The 20524-nt window shown below is 36.8% G+C and overlaps 1 protein-coding gene across 4 annotated transcripts; it reads right to left on the reverse strand.

Moving 5' to 3' along the window:
* Positions 1–3401: 3401 nt before the first annotated feature.
* LOC112573107 lies at positions 3402–20116 on the reverse strand. Of its 4 annotated transcripts, XM_025253145.1 has the most exons (17): positions 18566–20111; positions 15986–16067; positions 15580–15702; positions 14162–14413; positions 13376–13541; positions 13007–13167; positions 12549–12667; positions 11476–11611; positions 11152–11252; positions 10666–10888; positions 10022–10194; positions 9479–9635; positions 8731–8877; positions 8387–8542; positions 7819–7906; positions 7321–7417; positions 3402–7139 (listed from the first exon to the last, which is right to left on the reverse strand). In XM_025253145.1, the coding sequence occupies exons 3-17, from the start codon at positions 15671–15673 to the stop codon at positions 6255–6257; spliced, it is 2955 nt and encodes a 984-aa protein (XP_025108930.1). In that variant the 5' UTR covers positions 15674–15702; positions 15986–16067; positions 18566–20111; the 3' UTR covers positions 3402–6254. The 4 variants fall into 4 exon arrangements, with proteins under 4 accessions (XP_025108930.1, XP_025108928.1, XP_025108929.1 ...); XM_025253143.1 differs by lacking the exon at positions 15986–16067 and having other exon boundaries at positions 18566–20116; XM_025253144.1 differs by having other exon boundaries at positions 15986–20111.
* Between the last annotated feature and the right edge of the window lie 408 nt (positions 20117–20524).

Raw genomic sequence — 20524 nt, forward strand, 5'->3', positions numbered from 1 at the left:
AGCGAAAAGCCGAATCTTCCCATCATTTTATTGTGAAATTAATATATATATGTGTGTGCCTATTGTCTGCTACTGAGAAATGTGTTGGTGGTGGTGTTGTATGCAGAGGTTCATTTCTCGTCTCGGGATACTCTCTGTACGTGCCGGTTTTCCCCGGGTACTCCGGTTTCCTCCCCACTCCCTTTTCCCTCACCCCCGCCCGCCCCCCGCCCCAATCCATAGTACAGTGGGAAATCATCTCAAGGTGGAAGCACTTTCCAACTAAACCAACCAACCACATTGATAATTCACCTTTCAGTCGTCGTTCACTGCTCTGTGCCAACGAATCTGAGAACGCAAAGTAAGGTAGGGGGTCATACGCCAAGGGTATCCATACATATCACCTGTGCTGTTCAACATCTCAGAGAACTTATCATGCATGAAACTAAGGTGACCAGACGTCCCGCATTAGGCGGGACAGTCCCGCTTTTGACCTCGTGTCCCGCCTGCTCATCGGGCGGGAGGCCCAATGTCCCGCTTTCTGGCAAGTCCATCAAATGTCCCGATTGTCTTTAAAAATCACTTTTTTCGGCGTTCTTTGACGGTGGCGACATCATCATCGGCATGTGTCCCGCTTTCACCCCCGAAACGTCTGGTCACCTTAATGAAACCCTCCACAACGATCACACTCCCATTTCCATCAGCGTGAGGCTGATTTGCAATCTCCGTTTTGAAGACGACATCGATCTGATAACAAGCACTGATCGAGATCTTAACAACAGGCATGCAGATAGTTCAAACGCATATAAGACTATTGATAACAGTAAAGTCATTGTCACTGGCAACGGCAAAGTAGAGGTCTACTAGAAGAGATAAACATTTTTAAGTACTTGAGAGTTCCCCTCTACAAGATGACAGCTCCTCGACCAATGTCCGTATCACATCGTGACAGCAGTAGCAGCAATGACTAGGCTGAACATGCAGGGTCTGAACAGCAGTCGTAATAACATCACGTACGTTTATTACTTAATACAATCTGTACAAATCCTTGGAGTGCCGATCCTGCTTTAAGGATGTGAAACGTGGACTCTGTTTGCCGATAGGGGGAGGAGAATCCAGGCATTCATGAACAAATGCCAGAGGAGGCTGCTACCGATTAATTGGGACAGAATATAAAACCAGTCTCTTTCTACAAAACACTGCAGGACCCCCCACTTGCAACAGCCAAGCGGTCTGGCTTGGCCATGTGATCTGGCACGACATCTTGTCTGTTATGTGTCATGGAAATAATAACGGGAAAATAAAAGCCTCAAGTGTTAACAGTCTCATTATACTAATGCAATGTACGGGAAGCGAAAACACCCACACATACAGATTGTATTGACACTTCCTTTCTATAAGCACACCAAAGTGGTGCGGATATTTGAGAAGCGGGACGTACGCTTAAGCTTGTTACTAAAATGATGAGATCACTTCCACTATTATCATCGGAATTCCGCAATTTAAAATACCAGCTTCTGCTGATGCTAGTCTGTGAAGCAATTGTGTAGTAGGCTTCAGAGAATAATTAACATCCTTGATCTTGTGTGGAAAAAGAGCGTTTGTGCCCAACCTCTAAGATGTATGATGTCGATGGCACTGATCTGTCATGAACCTCAGGGAATGGGTACATGAAATGGACAGATGGATGTGCCACATTCGAGCCGCTGGCATCGGGGTGATCACACTCTCGATTCCTCCGTCACCCGCGCCAACACGCGCGCGTATGCAAATATACACTTTGACTAAATTGCTAGCAAAGATACAATCTGACTCCGAGCCCCCAATAATAAACTCAAGGCAATTTAATGTAATAAAGAAATTATTATTATTCGATTGAGAGATTTGTATAAGTTCAGATAACATAATAACTTCAAAGTATGAAAAATATGACTAGTCTTCTAGGGCTCCCGTTTACAATTCCTTTACCTCTAATCCAAGTAAGTTGAGTCATGGCAAGATAAGTTTGTTACTATGAAAAAAATAAATCAACTGAATTTCGAGTCTCGCCTGCGGTCGAACTAGACCAAAGATTTCGCGGACCGATCGACATTCTTCGCTTGGGGAAAAAGAAGCGGGGCAGGACCCTCAGAAGAAGCGGATGGTAATAATTATAGTGGCTGATGCATCCGCTTGTCACCACTGCAGTTGGAGACTCAAGGTTCAGATCTCATCTCGGGACACTCTATAATTATGTGACACCTGCTTACATGGATTTTCTCTGAGAGGTTTTCCTCTCCCTCTCCTCTCATATTGTGACATGACCTGTAAGAGGAGGCACTTTCTTGTCAAACCAGCCATGCAACCACCATATGGCAGAGATAGAAATTGGAGGAAGAAGCTAGAGAAAAGCTGATATCTGTATAGATTTCTGGTAAAAGCAAGCTACAGGTTGCAGCATTGATAGCGGAAAACAGCGCTTTTATTTATTTCCCTCTCTAGTTATAGAGATTACTTTATAATTATAGAATGCATTCATTCTATAATTATAGAATTGTATAACTAGAATGTATTCTATAGAATTGAATTATAAATGAAAAATAAATTGGACAGCATATAACACAATACAGCATACTACAAATACTCTGGTTTGACCAGTTTTTTTCTCTCTAGCTATAAAATGCATTCTATAATTATGAAATAAATTGTATAGCTATAGCATGCATTCTACAATTAGAATAAAAAATAAAATGAATTGTATAGCTAGAGAGAAAATTATAAAAATTCCCCTCTGTGTCTAAGCAGTGGTTGCACAGGTAGCTGCAGGCAGCCAGAAAGTCATTGCCATAATAAAGATGCTAAAAACTTGAACATTATCTTCACAAGGTATGGGTGAGCATGTGTGGTGTGGAGGGTTATCTGGTTACGCTGATCCTGCCAAAGTGCAATTTTTTTCTATGATGATTTGGCTGAGTTCAGTACAAAATACTTCCCCTTTCCCCAAATCTGTGTCAATAACTCCAGTCAGATTGTCTCATGCAAACCCTGCAAAAGAAAGAGGTCAAAAACCACAATATTACATACGCACAAAGATAAGCTTACATCACAAACGCTACATCCAGTGGTAGAGCTGAGACCATTTACAGTAGTACCGAAGATGCTAAGTACTATTTAGAATCTTTGGTGGTACCTTGGCACTCGAACTGGTCGATGAACAAACATTTTGGTATTTGACCAATATTTTTTAGGGTATTAATTCTGTTTCGGTGCTAAACCCCTTCTTTGGCACTTGACTATTGTGCTACAACCTGTATGTGTGTCATGCTTACCTGTGATGCTTTGGGAAAGTAACTTATAACCACTTATTTGTATGATTTTATGAAGAGTTCCTGTAGAGTTTTAACCATGCATATTCAAAGAGAAAGAAAAGTTACACTATGAAGTTTGTTAGACCATCAATGACCACAAATTTAATTTTGCTAATTCACCTAAGCTTATAACTTAGAACACGTAATTCAGTTCTTCATTTTCTCATTGTCTTAAAATAAAACAAAACAAACTGAACAGTGAGAACAACATATTTTACAATACATATTTTAAAAATAATTTGTGTACAGAAAAAATGAATTAAAATATAAAACCGGTTTCCTGATTTATTCCCAGTAACATAGAAAATGTGACTTCCTCAAGAAAGTTTTGGCATTCCTGAAACACACACACACAAAACTATCAAGCCAAAGAACTGCATCATCAAACTGAGGGTTCCCACCAATGACAGTTTCTCAATATGGTAGCTAAACGATTTTTCTGCATCTTTCCTGGTGAAGTTCTACTTTCACGTCAGTTATGTAATTAATGTAATACTGATAATATAGCGTATGAAAAGATTCAATATATAAAAATTCAATAAATACAAATCTACTAAGCAGTTTTAGCATGTTTGCTCTGAATATATTTCTTTGACTGGTATTTGCAAATGCAAAACTATGACATAAAAATCACTTGGCAGAAAGTACCCTGTAGAGACTTTTGTAGAAGTTTTATGCATTTTTTTTTTCTTTTACAATGGAAGCTCAATTTGAAAATGACTGTACATTTTGATCTGCATTCATTTAAAAAAGTGCGATCAAAAGAATTCAAAGAGACATTACTCATGCAATGACTGACAAATCTGGAAGCGAGTGTGATTAAAATCTTAGTATTTTAGGCAGCGGATGTAAACATCTTCAAACAAGACTTTTTGATATCTCTCAAACAATATTTCAGAACACACAATTTTTACATTTCAAACTTTGTGATAAATATTTATAAAATGAGCTGAGAAGCCAGTTATGGAATTTTGTGGTGTATAAGCTTATAACCAGTTGTAAGGCATGCAATAGAGAAAATAAAATGTCCCAGATATGATCTTTATAATTTAAAAGTACACGAAAAAATAACAGTGTTGTTTAGATAGAAAAACTGCAAAAAAAATGCAGAAAGAGGAAAAAATAGCTGATTTTTCAGTCTGGCAAATAAAAACTGCTGGCTAATCCATGATTTATGCAAACAAACAATGTAACATAGATTCCCACTTCTTTCTAGATAATATATTTCTGTCACCTTGAACTCAAAGTTGATGTATCATTGGAAATCACTTGAAGTTACAAACACCTAAGCTGGTACAAACCATACTATTTGTGGGCAATGAAAAGAAACTGACATATAGTAGTCAAAAGAAGTTCGTCTGTGGCGTTTGTTTGAATTCATAATCATACTTCAAAATTAAAAGACTACTAACCATGCTTTTCTAGACAGCAAAGCAGTAAAGATGACCCATACAGCTTATTCTATGTACATACTGGTGATTTTCTGTCTCTGATGACAACAGAGATTCAATTGAAAAATATATTTAACACCACTCTCCATACATCTTCATTTTTGCTCCATCTGAATTAAACATCAGCAAAACAAATGGACTTAAAATCTTCAGACAGTTTGAAAAAAATACTGCTTTTTAAAACAAACATTAAGAAAAAATGGTGCATTGGGTTAAAAAATTATCTGGAAATTGTCATAAAATGCTTTTGCAAATGGAATGCTGAATAACAAGCCCATTTAGAGATTTATATATATATATGTGTGGAATGTTCAGGTACTTTGAACTGTATCTCTTCACACCTTCTAAAGGCCTAGGGAGTTACCCTAAAATTAAATCACATGATGCTCATTCAGTGCTCAGTTGTTGCAAAAGTAAGCATCTTTTAATATATATCTATTAATAAAATTATGCAGCGAAAAGATTTAACAGAGAAAAGATTTAACAAAAAATTTTAAGAATTATGCAGTTTTTTGTTCAGCATATGGCTTTTTCTTGCAGTAAAGTTCAGCAAAAGTAGGTTAAGTTCAGAGATCTAAGATCTGAGATTACTTTTGTCAAAAAGTGGCACAGCAAGAATTACAACAAAAATTATTTTTACACAATACTGTATATGAATGAGGCACAAATTAAAGTATTACTGACTTAAGTGTTGTTAATTTTGCTTTCTGTCATGTATCCATGCATGTCAAAATGAGCACAAGCTGTCTCCAATGTCATACTATTGCCTTACTTTCTACTACCTAGGAAAGCAAAGGTATGAAACATACTGAATACAGTGGTTAAAGAGAGAGAACTCAAGATACACAAAATTCCATCAGTAAAATAATCAATGTTTGATACCCTTATTTAGTTACTGCTTTCTTGCATTTTCTGCATTCTAACATTCTGACCATTTTGCACCTGCCTGTAGAATATTTTTAAGGAAGAATAACTGTGCTGTATGTATATAGGCATAGCAGTGTTGCAAACATGTTAAATATGCAAGTTCTTCCTTCACCTCTCACTTTCACTGAAAGAGACATGCTCCCATCATTCTACTTTCCACCTCCATTTATATTTTCTCTTCCTCCACAAACTGGTTTCTCCTCAGCATGTCACATCATAAATATATATGGCTTTCCTACAGTTCTTGGCTACCTCTATGTTAGTCTCATTTTTCTTACACAAATTTCACATCTCTTTAATGTTACCCCTGCTTGTGACGAGATCCATTTGCTTTAGATAAAGCTGTGTAATGTTACTCCTGCTTGTGATTAGACTCATTTGTTTACTTTGTCCTGTTTCACACTAGCTCCACCTCAGCTTCTCCAACCTACATCTCTTCTCTGTCGTATTCCATTTTGACATCACCTGCATGAGTTTTCCATATTTTTAGGGAGGATTCTTCTGGCTGATTCATTTCTAATTCAGACTCAAACACTTCTGCTAACATTTCCTAACCTGTTGCTTTCATTCCTGTTTCAGCAGTCTTTGCCTCTCTCTGTAAACAGTCTTGCATGGTTAGACCCTGAAAGTCAGATGTGTGGTCCAAAGCCTGAGTTGTGTTTTTGAATGGCTCTTCAGAACAGACCTCATGTCGATTTTCCTCAACTGCACTGAAAGCCTGAACATACCTGTCCAAGGCAAGCTCCTTGACATTCACATAGATGCTTAGATCTGCACTTTTACAGGGACTGTTGCTGACATCAGCTTCTGTCCTCATACCTTTATCTCTCTTTTCCTGAGCACTATTCACATTTTCTTTGTCATCATACTCTATGGCAGATGCAATGCTTGGTCTTCTTGACTCAAATAATAAATCTGGCCAAACATAGCCAGCAGTGACACAGATACTGGGATGTGTATCATCTCCTTTTGTGGCTTCATTTGGTGGCTGTGTGAGATCCTCATTTGCAAAATTGTTTTGAAGTTTTGACTGCATCTTTCCAGAAGTATTCCTCATTGTGGAACCCACAAAATCTTCCTTTACATGAGGATAATCCAAAAGCTTTCCATCTGAGCAAAAACTAGTCAGTTCTGAGTGTTCTTGACATGGCGCTGCAGTGGCTATGGAAGCTGAAAGCAATCCTGTACTAAAGCACAGCGGACTGGATCCCTTGCAGGTACTAGCCCATACTTGGTCGCATGAAGGTTTAAAAAAGCCAAGGGACATTATGGTGTAACTAGCTGGCCTTTCCATATTTTTAGTATCAGACATGTCAGTGTAGGGTGACATTATGGTGAAACTAGCTGGCCTTTGCATATTCCTCTTAGCATCAGTGTAGGATGTTTTGGAGTCAGCACGTGTTTCACAGTATCTACACTCACTGTCATGAGGTTTCTGCAAATTAAAATGAAAGCAGCTTCATGGATAATGTGAGAAATTGATTATTATAAATGATAAGGCTAGAATGATTCAAAGACACAATCAGTGTTTTAGTACAATGCTCTGTGCCCTGTCCTATAACATTAGTTTTAGTTTGATGGACTTATAAAAGCAAAGGATATACACATAAACATACACTATATAAAGATCCATCTCCCCCATAAGGACTTGCACTTGGAACTGGCAACAGCAGACTGGCTGTAAATTTTTGCCTTGCTTTTTTCCACTTGTGTCTGAGGAAAGAGGAGCAGCTCATATTCAAAATTTCTCTACTAAGAGCCAATCCTAAATAATAAATTACTTAAGTAAAACTTTTTTTTAATCTCATAAAAAACAAAACAGAACTATTTAGCCTAATACTGCTATTCTTACTCATAATATCCTCAGTTAGGAACTTTTCATACAATCTGCATACCTAAATCTGAATTCTAATGCTAAATTGTATCACAATTTTTTTAAATTTAAACTTGTGCCAAAAGGAACATCACCCAGGAACTAAAAATTGCAGTTTTGATGCTTTAGCCTCCATTCAACTTTCTGCATTACACATTGTGAATGCCTTACAGATTGTTGATATTGACACTTAAAATTTGGAAACCATAATAAAAAATACTTAACATTACGGATTACAAACCTGCACAGATACAATAACACTGGTACCATCAATAGCACAAGCAATAGCACTGTACTTGACACCCCTGTAATGATTTTGGTGACGAATTCTGAAACATATTAAATGTACTACTATGTATAGATATGTACACACACACATTATTGTTTAAAACACTAGTTCTGCAATAGAGAAAATGTTGCAAGTGTTACCTTTTTTTCTAAGCAGTTACATACCTCCTTCTTGTTCTCTCCCCTTGTCTTTCACACAGACACACGAACACTCATGCATGTACATACACACACGATTTCACCCTTTTCTCTCCCATTTTTTCCAAAAGTGTCTTAATATCTTAGGAACTAAGAGACCACCCTTGCAATGAAAACCAAAAATAAATAAAGACTTCTGTCATACCCAGTGCCATGTCAACGACATCACTGGTGAAAAGTCATTCAACACTGCAGTCAAGATGCCCGTGAGGACAGACACACCCTGATATGGCAGGAAAGGTTGCTAGGAGCAGGAGAGATAAATAAAGATACTACAACAACCAGCCATAAATGCATGGAATTTTGCATGGTAAAGCGCTTACGCAATCCTTTTGGAGGTCTGACAGTGACTTTTACTGGTTTGCTGTAGCCTGTCTCTCCACGGGATGTGATGGCAGCAACACTGATTAAATACTCTGTGCCAATTGTGACGTCACTTATTGTGTACACTGATGCATCCATAATGGTGACATTGTCATCTGCAGAAAAATGCACTGAATCTTGAATTGTCAAAAAAAAAAAGAATACAACTGTCTTCACTGTAGTTCTGTATGTTCTTAGCAGAATAAATATATTTAAAAACAGGAATAATTAAAATAAAAAATAATTTTACTATTCCTATATAAATTTTAATGTAAACCTAAGACAATGAATCACCACAGCTTACATCTACAAGTCGATGAGGAGCACCACTTTACTATACTGTAGTATGTCAGAAGTCGTTTCCCCATGTCACATTTTTCTTGTTTCCAGCTGAGCTTAATATGCTCAACATCTTGTACTATTGCTGGGGGTGCTGGCACCTCAAGGTTATCTGCAGTAGGTAAATGAAAACAGGATAAATTAACATTCCACAAAACTTAATAGTGATGAAACTAAATAAGCTCATTTAAAAATAACAATGAAAATATTGAAACCCCTCTTTTGTCATTGCAGACTTCCCTTATATTTAGGGAAACAGACACAAGAGTGGACTTGGTGTTTTACACTAATCTTGCAAACAAAAGTTTCACCATGGCAAAGCACCTATCTTGTCAATAGTTGCCTTATGCAGAGACAGAGCAGAATGCTCCAGATAACCTAACCTAAGTGGCTCACCATGTCTAAGGTATAGCATGTGGGAGGCAGAACCCTACCCTCTCATTCCTGCTGATAAATTAAATAAATATTTCTGGACATGAGTTTTCTAGTCAACCACAGAAACTTGCTCCTAAACTGTCCACTGACCATCAGCATAAAGAGTCTTTTGTACCCCATGAGGTACTTCCTTATTAGCTTTTGACTAAAGCGATGGCACAGTATTGAAAAATAAGCGTTTAGGATAATTCTTTGGTATTACACTCTTTTAAAATATATACATATGTAATAAAATTTCTTCCACATCTTTTATATCTGCACTTCCATGTTATACACACGTGAATAAGTGAAGTCTGTGTAGATGCAGTCTGTGAAAATGATGCCAGTCCAAATCCCATTTGGTGCAGATGAAGCCAGTCCAAACAAATCAGCTTTCTTTGCTATAAATGTCTTATTTTGATCAGCAGGATTAACATCAATCTTCTCCATTGGCATCTTAAAAAATATTATAACAAAACACACACACACACACAAATATATTACAAAGAAACCATTTTAGCTCACATCACCTACATAAACAAGGAAAACCCACTTGACCAACTTTACAATTTTAAAAAAAAAGTAGCCAGTCTGTTTCTCTGTTCAAAGAAAAAAACCCCACAAAACAGCATCAGAGAACTCAGCTTTAGGCTAGGTCTTACCTGGACTGCTGGCAGATGATTTTTCCCAGTTAACTGCTAAAACGAGACATTAGACGACATAGCTTACGGTTTATGCACATTCTTTTTACGGCTCACCGAGACTAACAGTGGATCACTTTGCAAGAGCAACATAAGCAACCATCAAGTAGAGATCTCTAAATCTAAAAACAAAAGTATCACCTTTTCATTACAAGCCCTAGTAAATGACGTCTTTCTTTCACAGTAATACAATACGAGGTGGTCTATAACAAATTCTGGCTTCCACAACCAGTAAGCAGTTTTGACAGATCCATCATCACCAGATTCTTTAATGTGTAGGTCCATTTTATGCAAAGCTGCTCGCAGTTCTGCAACTAACATACAGAGCTGCAGCATGCAAGTTTGATCAGACTTCTTTAATCTACTAATGCTAGATTTTAGTAAAGTGTGAAGAACAATCAACTGACCAGAACATTTTCATCAATGTATATACCTAAAGTAAAGTGTCTGACTTAATTGATCAAGGAAGACTAAATAATCAGTGAACTCCTGTAGAAAGTGACAGAAAGAGAGAGAGTGTGTGTAAATATATGCATGAGTTCACAAAAAAGGTGTACGCATTCATGGGTTTAAGTACATTCTTGCAAATGCTAACACTTTCTCAGCAATTACTTGGACCCTGATGAATGTAGTTTACAAAGATTTTGAGCAAAAATAATCAAAGGCAAAAGCAACCAAAAATTTCCTACAAAAAGCCCTGGTGACATAAAATGGAAAATGGCCTTGACATGCACAACAACTTCTCTCTCTCTTTCTTTTTCATGTGCTCACTTGCCATTAGCTACCTTTATCAGCAGCAGGTATCTGAAAATTTGTTGCAGGTGAGTAACCTACATGTGTAGCTGCATACATATTAAGAACAAAGCCTTTTCCACATGGTACAGATACCGACAAGGAATTGTTCTCAGGATTACTGAGAGAATACATGGAAGCTGTTGTCTGGGATTCAGTAGTCAAATTGGCAGTGTAGTTTATGATCAAACCATTTCTATGTTCCAACTTTACCGGCTGCAAAAGAGAACACAATGTCATATTAATATAAATCTTAAAGGTTAGAAAGTTTTCTAAAAATAACCTTTGTAGGAATTAATGGGGTTTTTTTTTTAATAAAATGACAAAGGAGAAGAAAATTCTGTACTAAGACAAACCATTTTTCATACTTCATTAGAATTTTCACACTGAAGCTGAAACAATGCAAGCTGTTAGCATGTAAGTTAATCTCACTGGGGTATGATGACTGAAAATAAAAGATTTTAAATACAACTTCATACCTTAAAGTAAATGTAGACTGTTTGATTCTGGTATCCTCCTCTTGCCACACATGAATCTCTGTAAAAACCTCCATCTATCAATCCTGGACCTGAGGCAGGAGCTTCACAAAAAATATTTGCAAACAAAAATAAAAAATAGAATCCAATCTGTTAAGAGGCTTTATAATGATTATTTTGCATATTTGTTATGTTTTGTGGACTTTTGAATTTTAATTAACATTTTACTTTATTAAAATTTAATTATATTTTATATATTTTCCTCCTATTACACATTTTTTAAAATGTTTTCTTTTAAAGAAAAGAAAAATGCATCATAAATTATACCATCCTGTGGCATGTGAAGGATAGCACTTCTCTTTTTACTAGGATACCCCTCAAGTGGTAAGGCTTGAACAATCACAGTGTAGTTGTAGAATGGATGCAACTCACATATGGTGACCTTGTTTTTTGAAGTTGTCGTCTTCATATATGAAAACATAACACAATAATCCTATAATACAATTCTATTTATGTAAAAGCACAAGCTTGTACAAAAATAAAAAGCTTCCACATAATTTATTTCTATATAGATTTCAGCTGTAACTGTAGCAATGACTAAATTATAATATTATACACTTGTAGCATTTTCTCCTTCAGTAATTACAGTAAAATTTAGATTCCATATTGTCACCTAAACTGCTAAGAAGCAAGAACATATACATCTATTTTTTTGTTTTTGTTTTTACATTCTTATGAGGGGTCTTTATATTAGTATAACTGACATGACACAATAAATGACGAATTAGAATAGAAATATGGCATATTGAAATATAATATATATAGCAAGAATGTAGAATGTGTGTTAAGTTGAATCTGATGACACAGATATGAGTATGATGCATATCAGACAGAAGCTGAACCTTCACTATAAACAGAGAAGAGCTGATTCTTGTGGTATGTCACAGTCAAGCTGATGGCAAGGCAGCATAATCCGGATTATTTTAAATAATCAAAAGCTGCTGTGGTGTATTATTATTTTTTTTAAAACAAGTTCTTTGTCAATAAAATGCAAGTCATGACTGTCTTTAAGAATAAGATCATGGGTGATGGGAAGTTACTTGTTATACAGCCTGAGTGTATGTCTTCCCTTTTGCGAAAACTTGTGATTATTTCTCATGGATGGAGACTAGCTACTGATGTCTGTGATTACCCCCCCCCCTCCCTTACCATCCTTCAGTAACAAGATTTATTTTACTTTATTCCCCCTTGTCAGAAATAGCATAATTGCCAGCTTTAAACCAATTAATGGCTTGGAAATACAAATGTTTCCACGAATACAAAAAAAGAGGGTAAAATGCCATCTCTTTTAACATTCAGATGATCAATTCTTAAAGAATGAAAAGTTAAGCATCATTTACATTTGTTGCATTTCCAGAAACCTTAAATTTTGAATAATGTTTTTTAGAAGTCCAAGACACATTTCCACAGGTGCTGTTCAGTATCACAGGCTTTTTCATTGTCACTGGAGCTGGTCTTACTGGGAAAGAAAAGGACTTAAAAAAATCATATAAAGCGATCAAGTCAGAATAGTAAAAGTCAGCAACTGATCTCATAAAATGTATGGACCTTCTAAAAAGTTTACCATCACCTTTCAAACTGAAATTAACTCCAAGTTCAAGAAATAACTGCATACATTTCACTCAAAAGACTTTCAAATGACATTGTCACATTCACACCCCATGCCTTCAGTGCAAGTATTATTCTCAGAAAACAAAGAAGAGTCATGAAAACAGTTTAAGAAATACCACCGTAAAGATGATATTTATAAAACATATAATTTATCTTGCACCATGACAGTGCAATGTAAATAACTCACCTCTATTGTCCAAGTAGAGGTTACTGAATAATGTTGTGACTGTGTCGTTTCGTCTCAAATTGGTAATATTTACACGTAATGATATTTCTGTCAAATCATGCACGTCATAGACTATGCAACTTGTCGTTGTAGATTTATTGCAGTTTTTCCAGAATATGTCTCTGCAAAAATCCACAATGCCAGCATTTACTAGAGAGGACCTGCTTTGAAATAATTAATGTTCACAATCATGACATGGCCAGCCTTATTTATACAGTAATATTTACAATAATGATACAGACATATAAAAACATCCACAATACCAATGTGCTTAAATATGCAATTAAAATTAGATTTTATACTGAACCATGGTATCATTCCAATACTCACTCTTCTTCAGACCCAGCATACTCAGCTGATATAACAGTGGTAGAGTTCGGGAAAGCCTCTGTAGCCATTCCACATCTATAGGAATCTATGCGAAGGTTCCAAGAAGCCTTAAAATCTTCTTGATCATAATATTCATATTTCAGATCAGTTACATTTTGTGGAGGATCTGTCAAATACAAGAAAAGTGAAAAGCAAAAGAAGGTCACTCTGAAAATTTTATTATCAAACAGATCTGGAGAAAAGAAGAAAAAAGGAATCAAGGCGACTGATTTCACGTCTACAAATGTCACACTATTGGTCAAGTGAGCTAGATATGTCCAGCAAAGAAGACACTGTGTTTCCAGTAGTAAGCTCCTAAAATGCTCTTCTTTTATATGTAATTATGAAATTTGCATGGGAAGGGCTCACCAACATGGATAAACAGATGTGCCACATGTTTGACCCACCTGTAACTTGTTGGGTGGAAGGAGGGAAGAGAGCAATTCAAAAAACATAAAATGCAGGGTTGAACAAGACAAGTTGTGTTCAAAACCCACATGAATACACAGAAGCAATTTAGACACGAAAAACTAATCTTTCTGACAGACAAGTCAATAAGAAAAAGAACCACCCTTTACCCTGGAACTCATAGGTTTTGGCAGGATATACACCAACAGGCGATGTTTCTTCCTCCAGTTCCTCATTTTCAACAACTGAACCAAAACAGCATTGGTACTAATAGTTGAAACTTCAAATAATTTTTTTTAGATAATCCAATAATTTTAAATGCAGTGCAATTAAACTTACATTCAAGGTAAATTTCCTTATATCCAAGGAATGTGTTCCCATTTTTGCAGTAGAACATATTGAAACAATGGTAGGACTCATTCAAAACTATTTGCATAAAGGCGTATGTTTCATTGACGACTGTGATATATTCCTGGGGAACTGGAATGTCTTTATTGTAAACAAATGTGATATCAGAAACTGGCTGCTGTGAGTAGCAATGGAGGGTGATGTTTTCTCCAATGTAATAGAAGTTATTGTCTGCTTTGATTTCTGCAGAAAAAAAAGAATTATTTACAAGAATCAGTAACAATATATTCTCACTAAAGAATGCTAAGAGGATAACTTTTACAAAAATGTGGTTAGAGATTATGCTGTAATGTAATAATGACTAATATACCTTCAAAGAAACATTCTGTAATGGTCAAAATCATGTTGTATAGGATGAGGTGGGAGGGCACAGGTCGTTCTTACCTGAATTTGGCAAAAGTACCTAATTTTGTCAAACCTCTAACCTGTCCCAAAGTCCTATTGTACTGACATATTTTGGCAAACAAGTTCGGGCTTAACTTTGACCAACATTTAAGTGTACTGAACATCTGCCTCTAAACCACTATAGTTTTCTGTGACCTTCTAACATGCAGCATTATCCTGGTTATAAAGTGCCTTTATTGCCAGTCTTTTACATCGTAGGAAACAAAGCTGTTGACTGTTGAAAGCATATGCCTAGAACATATTATTTCATTGTATAGAGTCGATGAGCACAAAACGCATCTACAACACTAAGTGCTGTACCAAGTACTGCTGTTGTCCTGCTTAGTTGCTAAACGGAAGTTTCTTTAGGATCCATGATCCATTTACCCTATTGTACACAAGAATTGATAATCACAATCACCATATATGAAAAAGAAATCACTGTTCAGAAAAATCAAGAGTACTTTAAAGAAGTGAGTCCTACAGAACAGTGTGTCATAGTGAATTTCTGTAAACATTTGCTAAACTTGTACTGAATTCATCCTTTCTTTGTTAACAGTGGTGATTTCATTTCACTCTTTTCTGAAATCTGACAAAAAAGAATCACTTATAAAGGGTTCATACATTCTGAGGGTCATGGTAAAACAAACTCCTGGTGCAAGCTTATGAGCTGCTGGTGAAATGTCACAATGACAAGCTTCTCTAAACCTTCTCCAGTTTCTTTCAAACATGAGGATAAAGTTGCAACCATTCTCTACACAAACTGACAAAATCGCATTAATCAAACCACAGAAAAATGCATACTATCTGATGTACTGCACTATTAAAATTGATTAACAACAATACATTAGGTGACAGAAGAGATTAACAATACTGTTTTACAGCACTTTTCATAACGACAAAACCACTTTTTCATAGTCATTTCTCAAATGCACATTTTCTTTCCAACAACAGTATTTGCCTACCAATCATTCCATTTAGTTCTGTTAGACGGGATGAAACAGAGGAGAAAATGAGAGCTATCTGAAGAGAGGACCATATGGAAAGCATTCTTGACATAATGCTTGCCTCATTTAACAATGACTTTTCTGAAATAAAAAGAACAAATGTTTGGTAACCTTAACATGCTTTTTAATAATTTTTTTTTTTTTTTGCATGTTACATTGTCAATTATATCTGTTATTTTTTAAAGGAGTACATGTGTAAGTAAACATGCAAGTATATTTGTTACAAAATGTATATATTCTACCATATTTACTTAAAATATTAAAACGTAGGAATGAAATTCTATATTTGTAGTCTTAGCAATGGTAGTGTTAACTTAAGGAGGTTTTGGTGGGGGTTTATTTGGTAATATATTGTTGAACTTACTTTCATTATCCAGCCAATCATATGGCCTGGGATCGGCAAACCTTTACATTTTGCATATTTCCTCATTTCTCCATGACTGCAACTAGAATTATGCTGTAACAACCTTAGAGCTTTTCTCTAGTGATAAAAGTTTAGAGATTTGATCATCAGTCTCTGAGATCACCACAATAATATGTTAATCTGTTTTTGAATCATATTGCACACATAGCCACATACCGAGTTAACATATATTAATAATATACAAATATATTAACAATAAACAAACACAGTTTTCCTCTCATTAGACTGTTAATTAGCATTTATGGCAACAAAAAAATATTAATCAGCACTAAACTGATCGGAAGAAACATTTAATGTTCTCTCTCTCTCTTGTCATATCCTAACGAATTAAATAATTTTAAAAAAAAAGCAGTGAGACGAGTCTCAGGCATTTAACACTACTGTTTATGATTGTTATGACAAGTACATCCTTGCGGGAAAAAAAGTGTATAGTGTAAACTAGGATGGGCCGGTATATGTTAAAAGGATCATATGATTATTCATTGCGTGGGAAAAAATAAGGTTGCAGGCTGCGATACTGAACTGCTTGCTCAAAGCATGTGTTTGTATGAAGTGCGTGTGCGTCTTTCTCCCTCACCTATACAAACACATGTATGAAAAGATTTGTATTCCACCACATAAACATATATCATGCCAAGATTATACACAGTCTCTCTCTCACACACACAAAATATACTATTGTAATCACTAACTGCACGGATACTTTCTCTCGCAAAGGCAGCGATCTCTTCTCAGTCTAACTGGTCTTTTAACTCTCGCGCGTCTCACGTCAACACGCGCACGTACACACACATCACTGCATAATTTAACATTTTAATTTTGAGACTCGCGCGCTTTATATTCCACAAAGGTGTGAGTATTTTCCAGAAATAATTTAATGGACTGCCACATTTTACGAATTGTCTGTTGACAGCGTTACTTCTTTCCATTACAAATTATTTGATAACCTGTGTAAAATGTGAAATTCTCATCTCCGCGTCTTGTCAACAACGGGAGATAAACACCAAAGGGACGCTACTCGGGTAGAGAGAACAAGGCAACATCATTCCCTCAGCGTTACGCTGTCAACCGCTTCTCACTTTTTCCCGTATATTATTCCTTTTCCAACATTTGTCATTTCTCTGATAAACTCAAGAAACCTAACCATAACGTGCATTAATTCTTTCACTACTTAAAAAAAGGAACTGTAGTTGAACCAAGAGCAACCTTTTTTTTAAAGAAAGAATAGCGAGATCGAGAGAGTGTGAAGGGGTTGGCGGAGGTTTTTGTTGGTTTATTTGTTGTTGTAGTTGTTCTGTTTTGGTTTTTTTTTTTTGGGGGGGGGGGGGGCGGGGGATGGTGATCGGTCCTATCAATTCAAAGATCATATTGTCCCAGTCATATCGATCTGACTCCTTTGGTCATGCAGATTGACCCCTGCCATGACAGAATCGTCCCAAGCAAGAGTACGTACGTACGGGACGTCGTCTTAACACCAAAAATGGAATAGGTCTTCGCCTAAAAGACGAAATGACTACAATTGCACAGATTTAATACGGCAATAATAATAATGGGGAAAAGTAATTAAAATGTCACGTTTATGCTCGATTGTGAGATGTGTTCTCTTCATGGCTTCAAACGGTCAGTTTTGTTTAGTAAGATATTTAATGTTCGAAAATGCATATATATTGCTCTGTCGATATTTGATATTAATTATGTAACTTGTGTAATCTGTAATGGATCTAGTTGTCATTTGGGCCTGGGTCGATTCTACTTTCGGTGGTGGGACGATATATATGATCTTGCGGGAAACGATCCGACTCGTCAAAGCTATAGCTGGGGCGATATGGTTTTAGGTTGAATTAAGTGACCTATGACTCCCAACCACCAACTCCTGCCGCATCACCTCCACCAATGTGAGCAAGAACAGATTCAAAAATCTAAAGTTCACGGTCATTAGTAAATGCGAAAACTAGTTTCCGATCAGTTCGTGGGTGTATATACGTATAATTACTTTTGCTAATAAATTATTTGCCAACTAAGCAGTAACTATTCCACAAGGTCATATAGAAATTTATACTATAATATTTATAGTCACCTTAAATTTATGCCTGTCTGGCTGAAACTTCAAACACCACAATCACAATAATTTGGAGACTTCATTATATTGTACGTAAAACGCACAGCAAAAAGTGATAAAAACTGTTTATGAACATAAAGCCTGCAGAATCTTAAACCATATAAAATTAGGAGGATCAGTTCACAATTTTATCCAGTTAGTAAACTATAATAAAAAGCTCAGTAGCATAAAGGTTAACATAAACTCACATGAAAACATTTCATATCCACCATAAAAGTTATATTCTACTCATGCTTTTTGAGAGTTTAAGTCTGCAGTAGTACTGTTATGGTAACACTTAAATTTCTATAAGCTCATCTGCTTTCACTTACACTGTTAGGTTAGTCAGAGTAAGTCAAAAATTAGCCTCATCAGACCAATAAGTGATGGCTAATGTAATATTGATATAAAAGTTTACTTACTAAAAGGCTGGCAATGGCCTTTACAGAATTCATCAAAGCACTTCTTTAATAGATATATCATTGAATCAACAAATGCAAATTATTTTCTTATTACTTTAGAAGGCAGACAAATATGTTGAAGCATAATTGATACCCATTTTTGAAAACCATCAAGCTGCCTTGTTCTAAACAATGAAATGTCTGTGCAAAACATGGTTCAAGAATATTTGTATGTTGACAACATCTCAAGGAAATTCTATCTGTCAGATGATTGGCTCTGAAAATGTAGATCGAGTGACTTCTTGAGATTGTTTCAAGTGGCTTAGAGAATGTTTGGGTCTGTTGTCAGAGGGTAGTGGTAAAGCTTGCTGCAGTACTCTTTCAATGATCTAGGATAGCTTTGCCATCCAAGGGCAGGCCTTTGCTGCCTTCCATCGCGGACGTTTTCTGCTGGCTCTCATTGGTGAGGGTCTTAAGTATAGGTAGAAGCCCTTTCGGTTGTCACTTAATGCCACGTTGTCATTGGTCTCACTGTATTTCTCCTTGATCCATGCTGTCCTGGCTGCTTTCATGCTTTTCTGTTTCTTGCAAATGACCTCCTTGTAGTCAGCAGGGTTAGGGTGAGACCCACAGCTCAAGTCAATTCGTCCCAGCTAGTAGTGTATTGTATCTTTCCTTGCAGAGGGTAGGGGTCGAACAGCTCCTAGACTGTCCCTTGAACTGTCCACCCGTGGCTACTGGACCTATTGTTACACCAGAAGTTACAAAGTTGCCTGAGTCACTTGGGGAGCAATGACCAGACAGGCCGGGGTGGCGGTGTACTCTGGTTGTGACGAGACCATGGGAAAAGGAGGTGGATGGCTCTGGAACGTTCAACGGAGATAGAATAAGTAGCATAGCTTCAGGGTTGAAGGCGGGAGGTGGGGGGCTTCATACTGGGGCGCCCGGTAGTGTAGTGGTTAAAACACTCGCTTGTCACCACTGCAGTGAGCGACTAAGGGTTCAGATCTCGTCTCGGATACTCTCTGTATGTGACCTGTTTGCAGGGCTGGGCGTCGGGGTTTTCTCAGGGTTCTCTGGTTTCCTCCCCCTCCCTGTCCCCGCATAGTACATAATCTCCGCAAGGCGGAAGCACTTAATTCCTACTAAACAAACAACTTGAAGGGGGCTTTTTGATTTTGGAAGGTAGAGTGGAGAGACGGCAGGTCAGCCGCCGAGAGAAACTAAATAAAGTATACGGTTATGCGGCAATTCCATCTTTGTTGTGTTCTTTACGTACCACTAGCCCACCCCTACGTAGCCATCAGGGACTGACGTGTTGGTTACACGATCTTGTATTATAAAAGTGTTATTTGAATCCATATTATTAGTAGTCATAGTATTATTAATTTATAGTCTTGCTGTATTTATTGTATTTATTTTCCCCCGGCTAAGAAGTGTTTGGCAGCGGTCTCGTCAAGCCAAGTGGCCAGCCATGCCGGCCGACTGCCAATATGCATCTATATAGGCTGACTTTAGAGTTGAAATCCATGATCACAACAAGGATGTCCTTTTCCGGTGCCACTTCTATAGTCTTCTCAAATGCTCATCGAACAGTTCCACCTCCTCATCCCCATGGACGGTGGTGGGAGAGTAAACCTAGATGCATGTCATTGACCCGAACAAAGATAAGCCTGCTTTAAGTGCAAAGTGCTTACTGCAAAATGAGTTAATGCTTTAATAACTTATTATTATCGGAAGTTTTCAAAAGGAATCTACAGCATTATACCAATTTGCAATTGTACTGGTTAAGACAAGGAGAACCATAAGTTCACTTTCCATTTCCGAAGTTTGCTTATAATAGTATTAATTTGAGTGGATGCAATGCTGTCAGTCGATGGAAGTAGATGTGACTAGCTGTTTGGAAGCTTTTTGAACAAATCACAATCAATCCTCACCTTTAACATTTCCCACTTCGAAGAATTGAAGATCTCAAAAAGT

The sequence above is a fragment of the Pomacea canaliculata genome, linkage group LG10 (assembly GCF_003073045.1).
Source record: "Pomacea canaliculata isolate SZHN2017 linkage group LG10, ASM307304v1, whole genome shotgun sequence".
NCBI lineage: Eukaryota > Metazoa > Mollusca > Gastropoda > Architaenioglossa > Ampullariidae > Pomacea > Pomacea canaliculata.

What these genes read in the sequence shown, in the direction of transcription:
- LOC112573107 (XM_025253143.1), bottom strand. Translation starts at nt 18,626, where the DNA reads ATGATATATCTATTAAAGAAGTGCTTTGATGAATTCTGTAAAGGCCAT. An exon ending in CTAGGGCTTGTAATGAAAAG is followed by an intron (nt 9,636 to 10,021) that starts GTGATACTTTTG and finishes ATATTTTTTAAG; the next exon opens with ATGCCAATGGAGAAGATTGA. An exon ending in CTCCTCATCGACTTGTAGAT is followed by an intron (nt 8,543 to 8,730) that starts GTAAGCTGTGGT and finishes ATTTTTCTGCAG; the next exon opens with ATGACAATGTCACCATTATG.